The following is a 23070-nucleotide window of genomic DNA, read 5'->3' as shown; positions in this document are numbered from 1 at the left end:
CCAGGGACTGTGGCCGCCCCGTGCTGGCTCCAGGCCCTTCCCACCCCCGGCCGGAACACCTGCTTTTCCGCTCCCGCTCGGCGCCCGAGGTCCCGGGGCCAGGGCGGGGGCGCGCGGGGCGGCGGCGGGCGGGGCGGGATGGCGGTCCCCACCTGGGCCGGGGCAGCCCAGCCGCCCGCCCGGGCCGACGGGCGCGCCGCCAGGGCCGGGGAGGGGCCGCGCTAGGGCGGGGGCCGGGCCGGGCTGAGCCTCGCCGGCCGCTCTGGCAGCTCCGGAGCCGCGGATCTCTGAGAACACTTGCCCCGGGGATCCTCGGAGCGCTGGCCATGAGAGCTCTGTGGGTGGCGTTGTGCGCCCTGACGCGCCTGTGGCCCGGGGCCCTGGCCAGCTGCGCCGAGGCCGGGCGCTGCTGTCCCGGCCGGGACCCCTCCTGCTTTGCCCGCGGCTGGAGGATGGACAGGGTCTACGGGACGTGCTTCTGCGACCAAGCCTGTCGCTTCACCGGGGACTGCTGCTTCGACTACGACAGGGCGTGCCCAGGTGGGTGGCCAGGCTGAGGGTGGGGCAGAGGCCGTGACCTGTGCCAAGGACCACAGCCCCAGAGCCAGGCGTCCCCCAGCGCCTTCCATCCCATCCCAGGTACCGCCATTCACGTACACCCAGCTCCATTCATCACAGGGTCTTCCTGTCACCTGGAACCAGCCGACCCCTAAACTCTGCATTCAGGGGTTCCCCAACCTCTACCATCAGGAGATCTCCCAGCCCCCTCCACTGAGAGCCTGGAGGGGCTGGGGTCTTCTGTCCTCCTGGAGGGATGTGGAGCCACCCGCGTGGAGGGAACTCTGGCTGGGTGGGGCCAGCTCCCGTCTGGAGAGAGGACACTGAGAGGTTCCAGGGGCCAGTGGCCCGGCCCACCACTTTCCTTCTGTTAGCCCTCAGGCGTCCGGGGGCCTGGTGAGGGGTGTGGAGGGCAAGCGTGTGCCAAGGGAGGACACTGTGTTCTGCAGAGCAAGTACTTAGAGGACCTCTGGACCCCAATAAATATTACAGCCCCTTCCTTATACTAGGTGGGCTATATGTTCTTGGAATTCAGTTTTATATGTGAAGCGTGATAAGGATTTTTATCTCAAAATTATGTTTTTATCTCGGTCATGTTCCTTTAGCATCAGTCTTGTTCACGTTTACGTTTCCCACAGTATCTCATATTTCTTGCCCCTGTAAAAGGCTAATAAATGTTTTCATTGAATTAAAGGATAAAGGAAGAAATGGTGAGTATAGTCCTGAAGGACAAGGCATGCCTGGGAGAAGCCAGCTCTGGAAATCAAAGGAGCCTTGCTCTCTGTGAGTCACATCGCCCCCAAAGTCACACATATGCTAGGGTTGGCACTGAAGGATCCCCACACAGAACCCTGGGCATCTTTAGGGCCGAGTCATTGCCTGGGGCACCTGAAGCCCATGGGAGAAGCACCCCACCTGCCTCTTCACTGATAAAGAGGCCCCCAGCCCACTGTGGGCCAGTAACACAGGCCTGATGCTGAAAGAACACAGTTGAAAAGTGTTAGAGATTTTTTGACCCTGGTTGAAAGCTAATGATTTACCTATGAATATTGCTATTCTTTTTGATAAGCTTCTTTCCCTTTTCTGCTCCATGGCCTGGATATTTTAGTACTAAGATAAGATGGAACAGTCAGCTCTTTAGGAAAGGCGGTGTTCTGAAACCAGATGTCCCCAGCCCCTCTGCACAGCCTCCTAAACTGGTGGCTTCATTTACCAGGAGAACTCAGGCCAAGCTTCTCTTGCTGTGGCAGAATTGCTTTCCCATGAGGGCCTTGCCTTCATATTATAGGAAATCCCAGGATTGATGTGACCCAGATAATGTGTCCAGATCTGTGGCAAGCACGGGAATAGACAGATGCAGTCTCTGGTCTCTCGAAGTTCCTAGTGTAGCTGGCAGCACAGGAGACAATGTGTGCAACGCGCTTCATACCAAAACAGGAGCTCCAGCATGGACCACACTTCAGAGACCCCAGAAATTCAAGGAAGACTTCCCAGAGGAAGGAACAGGCTTGCCTGGACCTGGGGAATGAGGAATAGGCTTTTTTTGGAGGAGGGAGAAGTGGGCTCTCAGCGAGAGGCCTGACATGAGGTCCAGCAGTCACTGTGGACGTCAGCCTGCTCATGCCAGGCCCTGTGCCAGGCCCCCAGGCTAAAATGGTGAACAGCTCAGATGGTACAGGCGCCAGGTCTGGAGAGGCAGGCACAGAAGAGGAGTGAGCAAAGACGGGGCATGTCGTGAGAATAACTTTCTTTCTAGTGAGGTCTAGCAGTGCTAACAGCGGGTTGCCAAACCCTCAAAGTCTTTATTTGTTCAAAAAGAAATCTCTTCTTTTCAGTCTGGGAGGTGGAAATAGCAGATGTGGAGAGCAAGCACAGAAGAGAAGCGAGGGCCTTCCCGAGTCACGAAGAAATCATGGATAGAATTTTAAGTCAACAGAGACTTTTCAGGCCTAGATGGAAGCAGGTGTGGGATTGCAAATGCTCCTTCTTGGTAAATTCTCGCACCTGGAGATTCTCATGGAGGGAGAAGAAAATAGAGACAATTGGAATTTGGCTGCTGGTGAAACTGAGCTTGCTCATCTGTCAGGGCTAGCGATGACAGCAAAGAGACCAGCCTGCTCAGCCCTGGACGAGTGCCCTAGCTGTGCCCATCAACACTCACAAGGCCACCTGCCAAACTCAGAACTGTCCGGGCTACTGGGAGCTGGTTGGGGGCAACTCCTAGAATGCAGCCTTTTCACAGAGTCTACCCTACAAATATTTACTCTTATTTGTGAATTTTTCCCTAGAAGTAACCTGAATGCCTCAATTTTTCCCCTAAAGGTGGAACACTGCATTCAGACTTTACCTTGCCAACTACTGGCTTTCTGACATCGGAGTACTATGTATGTACTCAACTTCGTGGGGCCTAAAGCCAGCGTTTGATTATAAAAGGGGAGTGATAAAACCACACCAAAGTGCATGAAAAGTGCAACTGAGTCAGTATAACAAAGCAGGCTTTACTTCTGTTCCTTCTGATATTTTCATTTTGATAAATGAGTTTATCATTTTGGCATGGCTTAGAGATGAGATGGCATTGCTTTTTCTAAGCAGAAAGTTTGTTTTTGTTTTTTAGTCGTCATGTAAAAATAAAAATGTTATTTCATCTATAGAATTACTAGACTACAAAAGAAATCTGTCTCAAAAGGAATTATCTCGGAAAATCTCTTAATGATGATGGCGTGGGTACCATCCAATGATGTATCACAGTTCTGTCCCCACCTCCAGAAAGAAAAGGATGAAAAATTCTCCACTGGCCAGGGTTGGGTAAAAATAAGAGTGGGGGCATGGATCTAAGCTACCTGAAAGAATTTCTTGGGAGACTTGATTATCACCCCAATCTCTAATTTACCAGCTGGGGTTCTAGAGTTCACATGCTAATGCAATTAGTAGGTTACATTGAATCAGAGATGATCAATTTAAGAAAAGGGTAAAAATTAACCCAAGGGGAGCAGGAGAAATATTGAGTAGCCTATATAGGCCAGTGTCATGGCCTAGATTTATGCAAGTCTAGGAAACAAACTAACTAAAATCTGAAGACATTGTATCCAAAGAGAAAAAGATCACCATGCTTGAAACTTTGGGCTCTAAAACTTACCCCAAAGAAGATGTTACCATCTATGAAGATTTAGAAAATTGGCGAGTTGCAGTGGCTCACGCCTGTAATCCTAGCACTTTAGGAGGCCAAGGCAGGTGGATTGCGTGAGCTCAGGAGTTTGAGACCAGCCTGAGCAAGATCGAGACTCTGTGTCTACTGAAAAAAATAGAAAAACTAGCCAGGTGTTATGGTAGGCGCCTGCAGTCCCAGCTACTTAGGAGACTGAGGCAAGAGGATCACTCGAGCCCGGGAATTAGAGGTTTCTGTGAGCTATTATGACCCCACAGAAGTCTATCCAGGGTACAGAGTGAGATTCTGTCTCAAAAACTAAAACAAAAATATTTAGAGAACCGAGGCCTTACAGGAGCCATAACAGTCTCAGGGGACATCAGACGGCTTCCCCTGCCTTTGCCTTTGCAGAAAAAATGAGCAGGGCCTGGAGCCAGTATTCAAAAGGACTTGACTTAGCAGAATTTGGCTGCAGCTCTCAGTGGGCGGTGAAGGAGGGAGAAGTTGTTAACTCTTAGCCAGCACTTACTCCCTGCCAGGCACTGTCCCGAGCACTTCATAGCTATTAACTTACGTGGATCTCACAGCCCACTTAAGTTATCCCTCATTTTGGTCTCATTTTACAGATGAGGTAAGAGAGGCACAGTGAGATTAGGTAACTTGTCCAGGGTCACACAACTAGTAAGCAACGGATCGAGACTTGAACCCAAGTAATCTGGATTCAGAGCCCACACTTGTAAACAAGATGTTGTTGTTTTTTTCTTTTTTTGCCTCTGAAAAATGAGGCTTTATGAGAGGCTGTGTACTTTGTACGGTAGGTCCCAAATAAACACTGAGGAAGCCTTCTATGCATCAACTCTGGGCTCCTCAAGGGCAGGTGGGCCTGTTCCCTTTGCAACCCCATAAAGGCTATCATGATCCCATTTGATGTTTGTCAAAAGAGCATAATCGGGCATTCCACCTAGAAGATGTTATCTCTGGCTCCAGAGGCCACTGCCATCTGGTGTGGGGTGTGTCCACTTTCCATTTTAAAAAATTTTCCTTCCTTGTCTACAAAGTATACATTTGTTGCAGAAAATTTGGAACAGAAATTCACAAAAGAAGAAAGCAACTCCCTTAGAAACTTGTTATCCAGAGAAAAAGCATCATTATCTTTTTCATTCATTATCCTTTTTTCTGGGTTTACATGATGTGTAAAATTCTATTTGTCTTGCTAACATTTCATGAACTAGTCCAGGTAACTTCTGTAAGAGAAAAAAGAAATACTCGATCATTTCATTTGAACTTTCTGAGGAGGTAGATAGGCTATTGGGCAATGTACTCACATTTGACTTTCAGGGAAGCTTTGAAATGGTTCCACAGAAAAGGATGTACAAATGGAGAGAGAGAGAGAGAGAAACGGAGGACATATACTTAAAATTGTGTCACCCTGAGAAGTGTGTGTGTGTGTGTGTGTGTGTGTGTTGGGGGTTTTATTTTTCCTCCATAGGATGTCAGGAAACAACAGCTGTACCTAGATGGGTACTGCTGTGGGTCAGGTATAGGAAGAACATTTCCAGAAGAATGATGAGGTTGAATTTAGCAATATGAGGGAGAAAGCACTTGCTCCTGGGTGTCCTTCAACTTTTAGGTGGCAAAAAGCCAAGCAATCAGGGCTAGATTACAAAGGAGAGTGCTTGAGTCTCTGTGATTAACCAAGGAGACATTGTTGCATGAAAACAAGAATGAGGCCTTACGCTGAAGAAGAAATAATCTGAACTATATTTATAAAATGAATAGCTCTGGCTATCAGCTCAACTTGCTGCTCTGCATGAGTGCGTGTGCATTGGGTGTGGACATCACCGAGGCAAGCATTTAGCAAACATTTTTAAAATGACCCTTTGGTACCAAAAGCCTGAGAATAGGGTGTCCTATTCTGGCTGGTGCAACTCACACAGCTATGAAGGAGCCTGGAGAAAGTCCAGTGGTGAGTGTGAGATGCAAAGGCTCTAGACAGACGGCTCCAAAAGCTGGAGACGTGAATCTGAAAAGTCTGGCTGAGAGGGAAGGGGAGCTTCCAAAACAGCAAGACCACAAGTGAAACAGAAAAGATAAGCATAGATTTTTTTTCCCCACTATATTCTGAAATTCTTCAGTGAGAGAAATTTGGATCAAATAAAAGGAAATGCCACTTCACGCCTCAGAGAATAAAATTAAGAGGCTTGTTTCTTTCAAGATGTGGTACTGGCAGGCGATACTAATGCGTTAGAAAGGATTCCGAGGAGCTGTGGCTGCCGGGAGAAGATGGGAACTACCTAAGCTTAAGGCACAGAAAATGACGCTCCTTCCATTGGACATTCTTTGGGGCCACTGTAGCCAGAATTGCCCAGAAACTCTGAGCCAAGGTTAGAATCCCATGGTTTCGGCTGTGAGAGTTTCTGATTTGCTTTTGACGTGCCATGTTTGGAGCCTCCATCAGTGCTTTGGCTTCTACTGGTGATATGAACAGACCAAAATCAGTTTCAATGTAGACATCATGTAGGGAGGAGGAGAAACTTGCCCAATGCCATCTCATTCATTCATTCAACAAATATTTGCAGAGTACCTACTGGCATTGCATCCCGAGTACTAGGCATGCAATGAAAAACTATCATGATCCTTGAGGGCAGCAACAATAAACAAAACAAGTATGTGATTGTAAATAGTGGGGATGCTACCGGGAATGAGCACCAACCTCTGAGGGGAAATAATTGTGTGTGTGTGTGTGTGCGCGCGCGTGCATAGGGGGTCTGGGAAACTGCTTAGAAAAGCTAGGACTCCCTGAAAAGGAAATAGTTCACCTGAGAACATCCCCAGCAGAGAAAGGTTCAAGGGTGGGAGAGACCTTGGTGTGTAGAGGTAGAGGCCCATCGGGCTGGAGCTTAGGGTGGGGGGAGGAGAACTCCAGATGAGAGCCCAGGGTTGGGCAGAGGCCAGGTCACATAGGACCTTTCAAGTAAAAGTAGGCAGTTTGGATGTCAATGAAATAAGGAAGTTTAAGTCATTTTATCATAAAAAATGAGTGATGCATCTGTTAATGTAATTGCACTTGGATTTGACTGGGTACCCCTATTAGGGCATGTGGAAAGGAATCCTACCTCTGTGTCCAGATTTGTTATGAAAATGTATAAATGTTTTGCTCTCGGCCATTCTCCTCTGGCTGTGATGGAGAGACAGTCAATACCCAGAAAGCTCTTAAGAAAGAGGGAACCAGTAAATCAGGGGGGACCTGACACTTCCTTGCACTCTGGGTCTCTATCCATTGTCTTGCTCTCCAGTGAGCAGAAAGCTGGCAGTGTCCACTAGGCCTACAGCAAGAGTTTAGTCTATTTTATGTCTCTGTTCTCATCTATGTCTGATTCTTTTTCTAAAAATTTTTAAAATTTGTTAACTTTTTTAGATACAGGGGTCTTGCTCTCTCTCAGCCTGGCCTTGAACGCCTGGATTCAAGCCATCTTCCAAACTCACCCTCTGGAGTGGCTGGGATTTACAGGCACACCCGGCTATGTCTGTTTCCCTGTCTCTGCTCCCGTATGGTACTTCTTGGGATTATCTCCCAAATAAATTGCTTATCAAATCCATGTGTCATGGGCTACTTCTGGGGAAATTTTACCTGACTATTAGGTAAAGTTTAAACGAAGAAGAAAAGAAAAAAATGAGCTTGCTGAAGTCACTGGCACACATTAAATCTAGGCTTCCTTCCCCTAAAAGAGGTGGATGGTGCCACCACATCCTAACTGTTAAGCATTCAAGAAGATGTAACAAACCTGGAATCGAAGGTAATCCTGCCACCCGTTACTACCACAGTCTGTCAGTATCTAGTTAACAGCTGGTGAAACTACATGTGAAGATTGAAAACGTTGGATTGTAAGAAACAACATTTTTATATGCTGTATATAGATGTGAATTAGATGAGCTTCAGCAGGAAAGAGGACAAGAATACTATGTAATAGTTCAAAAGGAAATTTGTGTTATGTACTGTAATATACAACTTGTGGTAATAAATCTGTTAGAAGTTCCATACTTCCCTAAACCTCCATGACCAAAGATCTCTTATAATTTATGATAACTTGTGATGCAGATAATCAACAGTTCACAAGCTAGTCAAGAATAGAATCTTTGGTACAGAAGAGGAATAAATTCCCCCAGATTAATCTTCCAATACAAAATATTTTGTGTAATACCTTTTTATTCATATAATTCTATGTGAGTGTTTTAATTTTCTCTCACAAGGAAACCATCAGATGTTGTCCTAAACTCCAGAACTTTCTGATTGATTCTCTGTATGGGGCTTTTAAAGTCACGGATTGGGGCTGGGCACAGTGGCTCACGCCTGTAATCCTAGCACTCTGGGAGGCCGAGGCAGGTGGACTGCCTGAGCTCACAGGTTTGAGACTAACCTGAGCCAGAGCAAGACCTCATCTTAACAATAGCTGGATGTTGTGGCAGGCACCTGTAGTCCAGGCTACTCGGGAGACTGAGACGAGAGAATCACTTGATCCCAAGAGTTTGAGGTTGCTGTGAGTTGTGACGCCACGGCACTCTACTGAGGGTGACATAGTGAGACTCTATTTAAAAAATAATAATAAAAAGAAAGAAAGAATTAAGGATGAAAGTAGTCCTTCTCAACAAGCTCACAGTCTAGGGCATCTCTTTAAATGCCTTCTGGTTCCCATGAAATCAAAAAAATAAAAAGGGAGGGGTCAACAAGAGATGAGGAGAGCAGGTAGTAACCTGTTATTGATTTTCCAAAAGATGTACACGTGGTGGATTTTAGGAATGAACTCTGATGCGGTTCATTCCTGCTTCCTTAGGTAGCTGCCATGGGATACCTATGGATTTTTAGATGAGGAATGAAAGCATATTCTCAAGCAGTATGAAAAAGTTTGAGTTACTGTCATGTTTATGTTGTGTGTGGTCCTTTTCATGTCACAGGTGGCTATACGGCACCAAATAACACGTCCTTAAGAACCACGAGCTGTGAACTAGAGTGTGCTGAGAGGCACAATGAGTTTTCAAGTACAAACTGTCAGAAGTCCAAATCAAGTTTTTAAAGAAATCTGAGTGCTTTCTTATACAAAGCACCGTGAACTTCCAAGTATGAGGGTGATAAGGAAAGTGGGTTATACTTTGTGGAGAAAAACGTTCAGTGTGTAGGTCATAGACACATCTTTTGTCTCTTGTTCTTTCTTATATTTAATTTCAAGTCCTGGAATAATTCAATTTAAAAACTGATTACTGTCCTTTTAAGAGACTCATTAGAACTTTCAATGGGAAAGTCACATGTGAAAAACCATGTTTATTTTGCAGGCAGGCTGAGGAAATTTCATTTTTTAATTCATTGTCAGACTTGGTGAGTGGACTTCAGAATCAAGGACAGGGTTGACTTGTCTATCAGGTGAATCCTAGGACGTGTTGCTGGACTCCAAGGAGCAGCCTGGCACTCTGAGCTGGGAGCTGAGCACAGGCATGGAGGAGCAGCTCAGTAGGATAGAAAGAAGGAGACTCCACGCCAAGTTCTTGTACTGACTTTGCCCCTTCCTGCATGACCTTGAGTACTCGTTACTTCTCCCGAGGCTCTAACTGATCATCTCTAAACTCCAACCCTCATAGTTTATGAACCTGTAAGTCATGGAGAATGAGAATAAATGGGAAAAGCTGGGAGCATCAGAGTCCCTGTGTGTGGCCCTAATCCAAGTTCCTCATAGAGACGCATTGGCTGGTGAGAACCCGTCTGGCCAGATGATGGGATTATTGGTGGGCAAAGTACATTTTCTTTTTTATACTTATTTTCCTTATGCACTCTACGATGAGAATGTATTGCTGTTATAACAAAAATGTTAGGACCCGGGACAGATAAAATTAAGATTGAGGAAAAACAAAAGCAAAGATCTGATCTCAGCCCTGGGATATGAGGAAGAACCCTCAAGGCATCGTTTACTTGGGTGTGTGCCCCTGGCTCACACCGACCTTCAGGATCCCAGGGTATCCTCCAAGGGGGAGCTGGTTATCAGTTAACCAGGACGGTGGGCATATGGAGTCGACGCCAAGTGGGACCTGCTGAGGCTTTGTGTTCCGACTCAGGCCCAAGTCAAGGGGAAGTTGAGGGTACGCAGGGCTAAACGCGACTGTTTGTGTTGGCCGGAGCAGCCTGGTGGACTGACTGGGTTTACTCAGGTGAGCGTCCTGTTGTGCGGCCCTGTTTTGCAGCTCGCCCGTGCTTCGTGGGGGAGTGGAGCCCCTGGAGCGGTTGTGCGGACCAGTGCAAGCCCACAAGCCGCGTGCGGAGGCGCTCGGTGCGGCAGGAGCCTGAGAACGGCGGCACGCCCTGCCCGCCTCTGGAAGAGCGAGCCGGCTGCCTGGAGTACTCCACCGCGCAGGGCCGGGACTGCGCGCACGCCTTCGGTACTGGCATCTCACACTGCTGCTTTCAGCATCTCTGATGACTTTTTGGCCACTTCATCCCATAGAAGGCCGTGGCCTTGCAGGGAAAGTTTCACGCTCTGCAGGGAACAGGATAGACCCGTCTGTTCAGAGTAGATAAGAAGGTCAGGAAACGCTTAAGAGAGGAATGGTGGCCCGCGGCACAAATCCCCCCACTCTCCCCTGTTCCCTCGGGTGTATTTTACAGCCCGACGGCCCATTTTCACTGTGCCTGAACTCAGCAGTGAAATAAACCACATGCAGGGTCAAGTTGGTGGTTAAAGGACTTCAGATAGGACGATGATATAGATCTCACACGGGACAGTAAGAGTCGGTAAAGTAATTCTATTTCACCTTCCACTATAATTCCTGTTAATTCACACACTCACACGTGTGTGTGTGTGAAAGTGGTGGGAAAATGGTAAGTTTCTAAACAATGATAAATGATTCTCTTAAAATGCTTGCCTCTCTCTCAAGCTGACTGGATTGGGGCTGGTGTGATTGGATTTGTGATTTGAAAAGACTGCTCTGGTTATCAAGTAGCCATACAAAGCTCCCAAAGAAATATCATAAACACAAAAGCTAACCTGTTGATCTGAATTGAACCCAATAGGGCAAAACACTGACTTCTCAGGATAGCAAAGACCGTATGTTTGTCATAGGAACATGGAAAATTCCACGTCAACATGGTCCGCATGGAGTCATTTTGTTCCTCCTTTATTCCACACACAGGTATTTATTGAGAGTGCGTTTGATGCCAGGTGCTGGGCTGAGTGCCAGGGTCACAATGGTGATAAAAGTTGATATCTGCTGTCCTACAGATCACAGCCCAAGGGAAGGAAGTACGATAACCAGATAATACCAGGAAGTTAATCCGAGAAATTTACAGCTGCGATAATTAGTGCAACTGGTAGTAAGAGGCTCCTGGAGCTATGAGCAGGTGTAATGAGGTAATTCCTCTTGATCTTGAGGGAGGATGGAGCAGGGGCCTCCCTGGAGATGGGCTGAGATATATAAGCTGCCTGGAGAACAGGCCAGTATGGTTAGACCTGATGGTCGGGTATAGCGTTTTGAGGGATTTGGTAGCTGGTCAAGGGCAGAGATTCGACCCTGAGAGGCCGTAATACAGCCAGTTTTATTGGGCTTAGATAGGGCTGCAGGAGAGGGGAAGGACTGGCCAGAGGCCAGGGAGTGAGGGAACCAAACCGTCCAGAAGGGGAAGTAGCTCAGGAACTCCTGAGGGAGAGGGCAATTGGAGAGGAGCTTTTTTTTCTTTTTTTTTTTTTTAAGAGGAGTCTCACTCTGTTGCCCCAGGCTAGAGTGCCATAGCATAAGCCTCGCTCACAGCAACCTCAAACTCCTGGGTTCAAGGGATCCTTCTGCTTCAGCCTCCCAAGAAGCTGGGCACTTGCCACCCTGATGGGTGAATTTTCTTCTTCTTTTTTTTTTTTTTAAGTAGAGATGGGGTCTCACACTTGCTCAGGCTGGTCTTGAACTCCTGAGCTTAAGTGATCCTCCCACCTAGGCCTTCCAGAGTACTAGGATTATAGGCATGAGTCACCACACCTGACCGGGAGAGAAGTCTTAAGTGTCAGTGAGACGTCAACCAGCAGCATAGTGGTCATCTCTGGGTCCACTCTGGGGTCTTATAGCAGGAGGCTCTAGCCCAGTGGTTCTCAACCTTCCTAATGCCACAACCCTTTAATACAGTTCTTCACATTGTGGTGACCCCCAACCATAAAATTATTTTCCTAGTTACTTCATAACTGTAATTTTGCTACTGTTAATGAATTGTAATGTAAATATCTGATATGCAGGATGTATTTTCATTGTTACAAAGGGGTCACGACCCACAGGTTGAGAATCGCTGCTCTAGCCTATCAGAGGCCAGCAGATGCTGGGTATGGTTTCACGGGTGTGTAAAACAGTCTCTGGCCTCAAACGACTTAAAACCTGATTGTTTGATTATTTTAAAACAGTTGGATGTGTAACAATTTGGGTTTGGTACTAGCTTTTAAGCTAATGGGTCTCAGCCTACAGTGAGGGATTGACTTTGGTTCATTTATATAAAATAGGGGAGGCACCCGGCCCCAAAGAGAAGCCCCCAAAAAAGGCTAGCATGAGGAAAGCACAGTGAACACCCTATTTAGGATTCTGGTCATTATCTTAAGAGCCCTGGAAACCCACTGGGGTGTTTTGTACAGGGGCCGATGTAATCAGATGTGTGATTTGGCAAGATTGCTCTGATAGTGGAGACAGTCATATTAAGCTCACAGGGAAATCATTTAATGTTTCGAATGTACTCTCTCCCAGAAACAGCCATAGAACAGAACACATTCAGCTCACGGACTCCACAGAAATGCAACAGAAACGGCTCAGGGAGGAAGATGCTGTATGGCATTACTGATTTTTTTGGTGGCTCTTAAAAACTGGAATTGACCCATTGGCCCACAGGAAAGGCAGCCTGTCTGCTTATTTGCCAGGTTTGGCTGCTAGAAAGTGCTCCCACAGCACAGTAGGGACTGCACCAGGCTGCCGGGCTCCCCTTCCCAGCCCTGGATCTCTTTACAACAGGACAATACAGGGAGGCGACAGAAAGTCCATGCACGAGACCCTGTGGAACATGGGCCAAAGACCCCAGGGAGTATGACCCTCATCGGTCAGAGGGATAGTGTGGCCCTGGGCAAATCTAGCCCACACCCAGCCCCTGGGGATTTCTTCTCTGCCTGGACATCTCTGGTCCTCTGTCCTCTGGCTGTCCTGCCCCCCTCCAAATGTCCTCCTTGAAACGTGTAAGTGGTGGTGTCCAGAGACCAGGCGTAAGTGAAGATGTTCAGGCCAGACTTATTGAAAGGGGAAAGCGATCTCCCCTTTGGTAATACAAAGGTGGCATCAGCACCTGGGGGCAGTTAGACACCCCTTTTATATGGAGTCTAGAGGGTGAGCAAATTTCACAGCTTGCCCAGAAGGTTAGGGGTTTTTGGTATGAACTTGGGAAGGGGGGCAGCCAGATCCTTTGTGTCTTTGTCTTAGGAGAAGAGGAGGAGGAGGAGGAGGGGAAGGGGTTCATGTGTGGCTGCATTAGACCCCAACACTCGTGTTCCCACATCATCCCTTCACCATTCTGTCTGCCACACTCCCCTAGCACGACTTTAATATGCTTAGGCTGTCTTTCCTGACATTCAGAATTTGCTAGTGACTTTGGCTTAGCGTTAGGAGGCTTGTCTGTACGTAACAGCCGCCTTCCTTTCCCAAACCATAAAATGAAATCTCCTAGTTTGATAAGAGAAGGGAAATTTTGACTGGGGTGGGGCTGCTGGCACTTCCCCTCCAGACTTCAGGCCCCAAGAATCCCCTCATGTTGGGTATGTCTTGGTGAGGGTCACTCCTCTCACACGCTGGTCAGGAAAGACGGGCCCCTGTTTCCAGTCCAGTTGTTCCCTGGGGCATCCGCATGGCCTGAGAATTTGTTAGAAATGCAAGTTCCTCGGCCCCACCCAGACCCATGGGGTTAGAATACCCGGGCGTGGGCCTAGCACTCTGCTGCGGGGGAGACTCGGTTTCCCTGCAGTTCCACCTCCCAGGGGCCACCTGCGTCCTTTCCCCGTGGCTCTCTCTTTGACTTCACAGCCAGCAACTTCACATCTCTCCCTGCCTCTTCTGTGCTCACCTCTCCCTTTGACTGACTCTTCTTAAGAACCCTTGTGATGATTGATTGCAAGAGGGACTTTACCTAACAATTGCAATCAGTGTAACCTGGCTTATTGTACCCTCAATGAATCCCCAACAATAAAAAAAAAAAAAAAAAAAAACCCTTGTGATGTCATTGGGCCCCCCTGGATAATCCAGGACAATCCTCTACTTTTAAGGTCCGCTGAGCAGCAATGTTAATTTCATTCGTTACCTTAATTCCTCTTTGCCATGTAACATATGGACAAGGTTCTGGGGATGAGGATGTGGACATCGTTAAGGGGCCATTATTCTGCCTACCACAGAGAGGTGGGGCCAGGTTCTTATCCTGGGTTTACAGATAAGGACTTTGGAGTTCTGAGAGGTGACAGCACAAATGAAGGCCTACCTGAATCAAACCTGGATCTCTTGGCTCTAAGTCCTGGGGGGTTTTCCCCTTCAGTATTGGTTTTCTGTTAAATGCCATCAATAGAGCTCAAATCATGATTATAACTAAGTAGAAATAGAATAAACACCCTGTGAAACCAGTGAATGAAATGTGCTCCCTGAAGCTCTCTTATTAAGGATCAAGTAGTTAATGCATTTTTTCTATTGCATTTAATATATATTGTGATTTTATTTTTATCATAAAAAAATCAAAAGAGACATAATATTGACTTCCTTGCACATTACTGACAATCGTTTATAGGTGTTCTCTTTCTAAAAGGAGATCAATTTGTCATGTTATAAACTGTACACTTCTGGGTCAGTGTTAACTGTCAATTTCTCATTTTATTCTCTTTTGCACTATGTGATCCTAAGCTCACTTTCGTGAGGCCCCATGTGTCAGAAAGCCTTATGAAATTCTCAGAGCAAATTAATTTACTTTCATGTTCAAAGTAAGTACATGTGGTGCCATGCTTTCAGAAGTGGAAGTTATTGTAAAACCGGACAATGGTATGCTGATAGAATACCAGAAAAGTTGGCAAGTCACCAGAGAACAAAGACTATATTGCACTTGTTGCCAGGAAAGGGGCAGGAAGGGGAACTAACATTTATTGAGAGCCTTTTCCCAGAGAACCTGGTTATTTGCTTCCACACAAAAGCAGAAATAGAGCTGAAGGCAAAAACCATTTCTAAATTATCGACCACCCTTAAGTGATGAAAACTAAATTTGTGGGGAGTAGTAAAGAGTGATGCTGGTTTGGGGACCTCCACATGATCTAGCTTCTGGACTGTGAACTGAAGGGTTTTGGTCTCCTTGATGGGGAAGGAGCCCTGGAAATAGAATGTGTCACCAGACCAAGCCCCGAGGCCTGAGGGGCAGGACTTGGAGGAGACAGGCCCTGGGGAACTGGCTCGCTTTTAAGATGTGCCACAATCCCTGGAGCCGGACCCTGAACATGGTAGTTAAGTATTAAAACACGGAAGATACAAGTATCGTCTGTGTGGGGGACCTGGCTTGGTCATTTACTATTATATTTATTTTCCCTTCATCTAACCTTCATAAGTCACAGTGTCTGATGAATAAAATTGGCATATCTCCTCTTTACAAAGTTTTTGTGAGGATTGGTGGCGTTGGAGCCAGCTGTAAAATACAAAGGGCGGGCCCAGGAAAGGGGTAACTCTACCCACTGTGTGCCCTTCACCCTCCCCATCCCCCTTATGCCTGGCCTGAGTACAGTGGGCTAAAAATGTCACCTTTCCTCCCTTAAATCTGACTGTACAGAGACGATGGTGATCAGAGACAGAAAGGGGAAATCAAGCAGAATTTAAATAATTCATGGGAAATAAGCTGCATAAACTAGTGGAACTTTGTTCTTGTCACCCCATGGTGTGGTTCCCTTGCTCTGCTGCATGTAGATGTCAGTCTTAAATACAGAATCTCTCCGCCCCGCGGTTTTCTCATCTGTAAAATGGGAAATCTCTCTTAGAGGACTGGGAGAATTAAATGAATTCGTACACATGAAAAGTGACTTCTGGTTGCTCCCGGAAATTTAAAAGTGCATAATTGTTAGCTTTTATTTTTATGATTATGGCACCTTTTATAAAACTTTTATATCAGAAACCAGAATTATATATTTATATTTTCCTTCCCACTACTCGACCTCCTTTTTTTCCTGAGTTGTACATTAAGTACCATAGCTTTGAACCTTTGCAATGATATATGCAATACAAATTAGGATATTACATAAATGTTTTGAACTAAAGAAACCTACCCTGAAAAGGTGAACAGTCTGATGTGTAAAGCTGCATGGATTTAGCAGTAAATTTGTTCTTCATGTAGTGAATGAATACATACATGTGTCTGAAGAACAGACGTGAAAACAGTATATGAGGAAACTAAAAACCCTTTAGATGTTTGTTTTTGATAATTAGATTGGAGAATCAGAGAAGGATCCTAATAAACAGGTACTCACTCCTTCTTTCTAATTCTGTCTGCGGCTTTTAGAAATGCAAAAACTAGAAAAAATAAAACATTAAAAAAAAGAAAAAAGAAAGAAAGAAATGCAAAAACTGTGGTCACATTTAAAAGTGTGATGTGCTGTCTTTGGAAAATACTTAAACATGTCAGTACAACAGGAAAGACCCACACAGTCCGGGACTCTGGGGCTTAGTCTAGGTGGATAAATTCCATACAGGGGAGATTAGGTGCCAAACCACACGAGACAGAGCTGCATGGGCAGCTCTTGGGAACAGGTGGCTACCTGGAATTACCCTGCTCTTGTCTTAAATTCCCTAGAAATATAAAAAGTGACTCCTCATTAAGAAAATCTTCTGCAGTCCCAGCTCCTAGGGAGGCTGAGGCAGGAGGATCCCTTGAGCCAAGAATTGAGGTTGCTGTGAGCTATGTCAATGCCATCACACTCTACTCAGGATGACAAAGTGAAAATGTTCTCTTCACTGTATAGTCTCAATTACCTCACTTTTTTTTTTATTTGTTCCCCCCCCCCACAACCTCCCCAATTTTTAAATTTCTCCCTGGCCCTTCCTCCTCTCACACAGTTGTTCTTCTTTTTTCTTTTCTTTTTCCTTTCTTTTCTTTTTTAAAACTTTTTTAAATTTTTTTTTTTTTTTTGAGAGAGAGAGAGTCTCACTCTTTTGCCCAGGCTAGAGCGCTGTGGCATCAGCCTAGCTCACAGCAAACTCAAAGTCCTGGGTCAGGCGATCCTCCTGCTTCAGTCCTGAGTAGCTGTGACTATATAGGCTCTCACCACAATGCCCGGCTAATTGGGGGCGTAGAGACTGGGTCTTACTCTTGCTCAGGCTGGTCTCCTGAGTTCAAGTGATTCTCCTGCCTCGACTTCCCAGTGCACTAGGATTCTAGGCATGCACCACCCCAGCCGGCTATCACACTGTTTTTGAACTGCAAACAAACCTGTTTGCCAAAAGCCTGCAGTTCCTTCTCTCCCCATCTGCACACACACAAATCTTTATCGAGTTTGGTTCTGGGGACACTGTTATAGCCTCATTTCACCCCTTGATAGTGTGCTGTGAATTTAGAAAAGGAGATATTTAGACCGATATTAAACCAAGGCTGGGAAACGCTGCTCTGAGTACTTTGGCAACCTGTATTCAGTGCAATTCTCCCTTTTCTAGTCCCGGCCTTTATAACAACCTCTGCATTCAACAAGGAGAGGGCGAGGCGAGCGGCGTCTCCACAGTGGTCCCCTCACACAGAGGATGCCGGGTAAGTGTTCTTAAATGTTTTTTCAGGAGTATGGTCAGTTCTATCCGATAGTATCAACTTAGTTTAATTATGTTTTCTTCTGTTACTTGTTCTTTGACTCTGGATAAAATTTGACTCTTTATCACAGAGTTGGGAAAGTACTTGTCCCCTCACTGCTGATGTGGGGCTATCAAGATTTATTTATCTCTGAGGTGGGAACAAGAAGAAGCTATATAAAAGTGAGATGATGTTATTTTATCAGTCATGCTAAGGATCCTGTCTTATAATCTTTATGGAACTGTAGACTCTAGTACCACCTCTGTTCGGTGAATTTGAAGGTGGCACACACTTAGTTTACAGGATTTCTTTTTTTATTATTGTTGGGGATTCATTGAGGGTACAATAAGCCAGGTTACACTGATTGCATTTGTTAGGTAAAGTCCCTCTTGCAATCATGTCTTGCCCCCAGAAGATGTGGCGCACACCAAGGCACCACCCCCCTCCCTCCGTCCCTCTCTCTGCTTTTCCTCCCCTCCCCCCACGACCTTAATTGTCGTTAATTGTCTTATCATAACCTTAAACGCTTCCACACTCCCCTGAGGAGCCCTCTTCCGATGTCAGATAAGGGATACCAGATGGCTGCTTGATCAGATCCCCACATTGCCCCTCACTAGCCAGAGCACCTTGGATAAGTTGCTCCACATCAATTTTTTTCTTCTTAAGTAATGAAACTATTAATACGTACCACATGGGATTAGTATGGGAATTCAATGAGGAAATAGTGTTGAAGAGATGTCTGGGTTAAGCTATCTGGCGGAACTTGATGAAAAGCTGCATGGTAGAATTTCCTACCTTAATAACTAAAGGTGCTAGTTATCTTTAGTTGCTAATAAATACAAATTATTATTAAAGATCTTTGAAGCGGAGTCTCTGAACACTTTCCATTTAAGGTATTACAACTCATAATTCTATGGATAATAAATTAGCCCATTTAACTGAAAACGCAAATTTCTTCTGCAGCACTCAGGGTTTCTACTATGTTTTATTTCCCTGAAAAAACTGGAAAATTGTGTTGCTTTTCAGTACAAGATTCTAAAACATTTGTGCATGTCTGGGTGCTCCGCTGGGGCCTTCAGAGTCTGGTCACATATAACAGAGTTTCTACAGCTCTGTGTATGGTGACACTAACCTCTGTCACAGGAAAACATATCTCAGCTTCCAATTTATGCTTCCATCTGAGATGTCCCGTATACCTTTGATGCTTGACTTCATGTCACAGTTATCATGCCTGTGAGCTGGGCAGGGAGTCGGGGAAGAGCCCTGAGAACTTCCGTGGTGCAGAACAGTGCAGGCGCTGCCCTGCGTGTCGAGGGCTCACCCTTAGGGGTTCTCAGGTTAAAGCAAGCACATGTTCTATTTATGTAATTCTTTAAAATATCAGCAAAGTCATCAAGGGATAGTTTCCTGCTAAAACATGGACTTTTATACACAATTTAATGGTTTGATTAGCCAGAGTAGGATTCCAAATCTCTGCAAATTTATGTTGACCAGATAGTTCAATGAGGGATTAAAAAAGAACAAAAAGGGCCCTTGTGGTTATCAGTCTCATGTTGTCACAGGCAGCAAAAGAGAAACCTTCGAGGCATTCTGTGATGGTGAGCTGCCTGCCCAGTCTGCCAGGTGCCCGTGGGCATGGCAGGCTTCCTGAGACTTTCCACAGCTTTGGTCCACCTCTCATTACAGCGTGTTCAATCGTAGCCTCTTTTGCCTTAGATACTGTATGGAGTTCAAGACAGAGTCCTTGACCCCTCACTGTGCTCTGGAAAACCGGCCGCTGACCCGATGGATGCAGTATCTCCGAGAAGGTTACACAGTGTGTGTGGATTGTCAGCCTCCAGCTATGAACGCCGTGAGCCTTCGCTGTTCTGGGGATGGCCTGGACTCTGACGGGTAAAGGAGGGAAATGGGCTGGAGGCTTTTGTTACTCACTCTGAGAGATCTGTCCTCTCCGTGTCACAAACAGCTGACTGGGATGTAACGGATCAAGGAGTCAAAACAGTAAGTGAGGAGAACTGTCCGTCTGGCACTCCAGGACTCCAGGGCCCCCTGCAGGACTCAGAGGACATATGCCAGTGATGAATGGGTCAGTTTTGATACTGGAGTTTGGCTCAAGCTCCCAAATGACCATCCAAAATCTGAGTGCTCTAAAGCACTATTCTGAAGACCACTAGAATCAGAATCTCTTGGGATGGAGATTTAAAATATGCAGATTCCCAAGCCCCACTCCAGACCAACTGAATCAGACTATTTGGAGGAATATTTTTCATCACCTTTAGGTCAGGGGTCAAACAACGTTTTCTGTAAAGGGCCAGAGAGGAGGTCTGACTTTGTAGCACAGAAGCAGCCATAGATGCCATGTAAACCTTGGCTTTGTTCTAACAAAACTTCAGTTAGGGCGGCACCTGTGGCTCAGTGAGTAGGGTGCTGGCTCCATATACTGAGGGATTCGAACCCGGATCTGGCCAAACTGTAACAAAAAACATCCGGGCGTTGTGGTGGGCGCCTATAGTCCCAGCTACTTGTCAGACTGAGGCAAGAGAATCGCCTAAGCCGAAGAGCTGGAGGTTGCTGTGAGCTGTGACACCATGGCACTCTACCGAGGGTGACAAAGTGAGACTCTGTCTCTCTCTCAAAAAAAAAAACTTCAGTTAGAAACATGAAAATTTGAACTTCATATCATTTTTATGTGTCACAAAATATTATTATTATTCTGATATTAACTTACAGTCTAGACAAAAAGAGGGGGGTAGCCTGGCTTTGGCAGATAAGGGGTGATAGGTTCTTGATCCCTGCCATGGTGATTTGTGCAGTGAGGTTCCAGAACCATTGTTCCAGGGAGCTTGTTCGTAAAATCATGACTGACATAGTGGTGGGCTCAGCTTTTCAGGGTAACAGTTTTATAAAAATCCATAGTTCTTCTGAAAGAATCAACCCTCACAATATTTTACCTTTTTGGAAATCGATCCCAGTTCTCTCCCTATTTACCGTTTAAGTCTAATCACACCACTCATAATGTCTTCTAAGAGAAGAGTTAACTTTGTGCCAGGCTTCTGCTGAGCACACCCAGATGAACAGTAAAGTGGGTCAGGAATTCATATCAAATAGAATCTTAATATTTAGACTTAATACTTTTCTAAATACCTCATCCATATTTTTACTTTAAATTAATTCATAATTTAATTTGGACCCATAAAGAGGGTACTTAAACCCTGGCTGAGGTACTGGTGAGTTTAAAAACAATAATTTTAATAATCTGGCTTTGCTCTTTCACGTTTCTTCATTTTTTTATTATGGAATCAAAAAGTTGGAGCAGAGTAGAAGAGATCATTTTGTTCAGATCCTCCTAATTTAAATACATACAAAAAAGTCACGGTGTAGGACTTTTTTTTTTTTTTTTTTTGTAGAGACAGAGTCTCACTGTACCGCCCTCAGGTAGAGTGCCGTGGCATCACACAGCTCACAGCAACCTCCAACTCCTGGGCTTAAGCGATTCTCCTGCCTCAGCCTCCGGAGCAGCCGGGACTACAGGCGCCCGCCACAACGCCCAGCTATTTTTTGGTTGCAGTTTGGCTGGGGCTGGGTTTGAACCCGCCAACCTCGGCATATGGGGCTGGCGCCCTGCTCACTGAGCCACAGGCGCCGCCCTACGGTGTAGGACTTTTGTGTTCAGATCAGCACTTGGGAAGAGCAAGTCTAGTAACCCCAAATACTCCCTCAACAGGAAGTACTCCCTCAACAGGAGGGTGTCCTGGACTGGGATAATTGGTAATTTGCTATGACAGAACCTAAAGAAGGAAAACTCCTTTTGTGATCATTTTTTAATAATTAATTTGTAATGCACTTAGAATGTATATCATCAATATATTTTTTAAAACTTCAATATATAATTCTGTAAATTAGAATTTTCTTTAGTTTGCTTTTAGTGTAACTAACGTTTTCAAAATATCATTTCAGAAATCAAACTCTCCATTGGCAAGCAATTGGCAATCCTCGATGTCAAGGAACTTGGAAAAAAGTGCGGAAAGTAGACCAATGTTCTTGTCCAGCTGTTCACAGTTTTATTTTTATATAGATTGTGATCTAAATGTTTCAAAATGCATTTGGAAACATGATAAAAATTATCAACTCATGTTTAGTGCTCCCTAACCCTTCAAAAATTGCTTGGCCAAAGTCCCTGAATACATGTACTTGTCATACTCTGAAGCAGAGAAACAAAATTTAGGGGCAAATTCTTAAGGAACACTGTGTCTTCATTTTTATTTTTACTAAGTTGAGGACTCTCTCTAAAAGCTCCTGTGGTTTTATGTCTTTGATCCTCCATCTGGAGTCCTCTCTTACAGCAGGTGACCATGAGACACAGGACATCTGTTTGCTAAACTAAAATTTTTATCAAATGTGGTCCATTTATTGGTAACAAAGTTGTCATTTAAGGGTATGTCTGTGCTTTGAATCTTGCAGTCTTTCTTTCTATTCTATAATCCTTTAAAAATTTCTCACTTTTAGGCTAGGCACAGTGGCTCACGCCTGTAATCCTAGCACTCTAGGAGGCCAGGGGGCAGATCGCTGGAGCTCAAAGTTTTGAGACCAGCCTATGCTACAGTGAGACCACCATCCCTAAAAATTAGCCAAGCATCGTGGCGGACGCCTATAGTCCCAGCTACTGGGAGACTGAGGCAAGAGAATCACTTGAGCTCAAGAGTCTGAGGTTGCTGTGAGATATGATGCCACGGCACTCTACCGAGGATGACAAAGTAAAACTGTCTCAAAAAAAAATTTTTTTTCACTTTAAAAAATGTGCTCAGATACATGGGTCAGGCACAGGGGCTCATGCTTGTAATTCTAGAACTTTGGGAGGCTGAGATAGGAGAATTGCTTGAGGCCCAGAGTTCAAGACCAGCTTAGGCAATATAATGAGACTCCATCTCTAAAAAAAAAAAAAAAAAGAAATAGAAAAAATTAGCTGGGCTGTTGCTGTTAGGGTCTCATGGAGAAGCAATGTTGCGGAGGATAAGATTGGCAAAACTGAAATTCTATGGAAAATAAAGGGGACCACCGCTCTCTCATGGCATGTGGCAATCTTTATTTCTTCCACCAAAGCTTATATAGGCACATAAATTAATTAATAAACACATGACTTAAACCTTGGCCCCAGGCCTTTTACTGCCTGGTACTTACTTACGGCCTGGGGATAAATCAGATTAACTGATAACCATTTTACTAACATTATCTAAAGCTATCCTTATGGGCTAAGGTTTACCCAGATTAACTGATACTCCTTTATCTAACTTAATCCTCCTAAAAATACATGACTTAATGGAGAACATGTTGTTAGCCATTACTTCTTTGCTCTTATCTGATAAAGCCTGAGGCTCTGGGGGAGAAAGATAGATTGAATAGCTGCCTTACTGGCCTCACCATATAGAGGCAGTTACTTTAGTCTTTTAGCAAGGCATAGTCAGGAAATTCCTGAGACATACAGAAACCTGTTTGCAAGCTTCCACTCCCATGTGGGCCTTAAGTCAGGGGG

The 23070-nt window shown here is 45.3% G+C and overlaps 1 protein-coding gene across 1 annotated transcript; it reads left to right on the top strand.

The window, feature by feature from the left end:
- The first annotated feature begins 253 nt into the window (after nucleotides 1-253).
- SBSPON (somatomedin B and thrombospondin type 1 domain containing) lies at nucleotides 254-21653 on the top strand. The gene is made up of 5 exons (XM_053558915.1): nucleotides 254-540; nucleotides 9932-10126; nucleotides 17414-17504; nucleotides 19257-19433; nucleotides 21498-21653. The coding sequence occupies exons 1-5, from the start codon at nucleotides 327-329 to the stop codon at nucleotides 21613-21615; spliced, it is 795 nt and encodes a 264-aa protein (XP_053414890.1). The 5' UTR covers nucleotides 254-326; the 3' UTR covers nucleotides 21616-21653.
- Nucleotides 21654-23070: the final 1417 nt, after the last annotated feature.

This window comes from Nycticebus coucang, chromosome 13 (assembly GCF_027406575.1).
Source record: "Nycticebus coucang isolate mNycCou1 chromosome 13, mNycCou1.pri, whole genome shotgun sequence".
In the NCBI taxonomy this organism is placed as follows: domain Eukaryota; kingdom Metazoa; phylum Chordata; class Mammalia; order Primates; family Lorisidae; genus Nycticebus; species Nycticebus coucang.
This window is presented reverse-complemented; position numbering and strand designations above follow the sequence as displayed.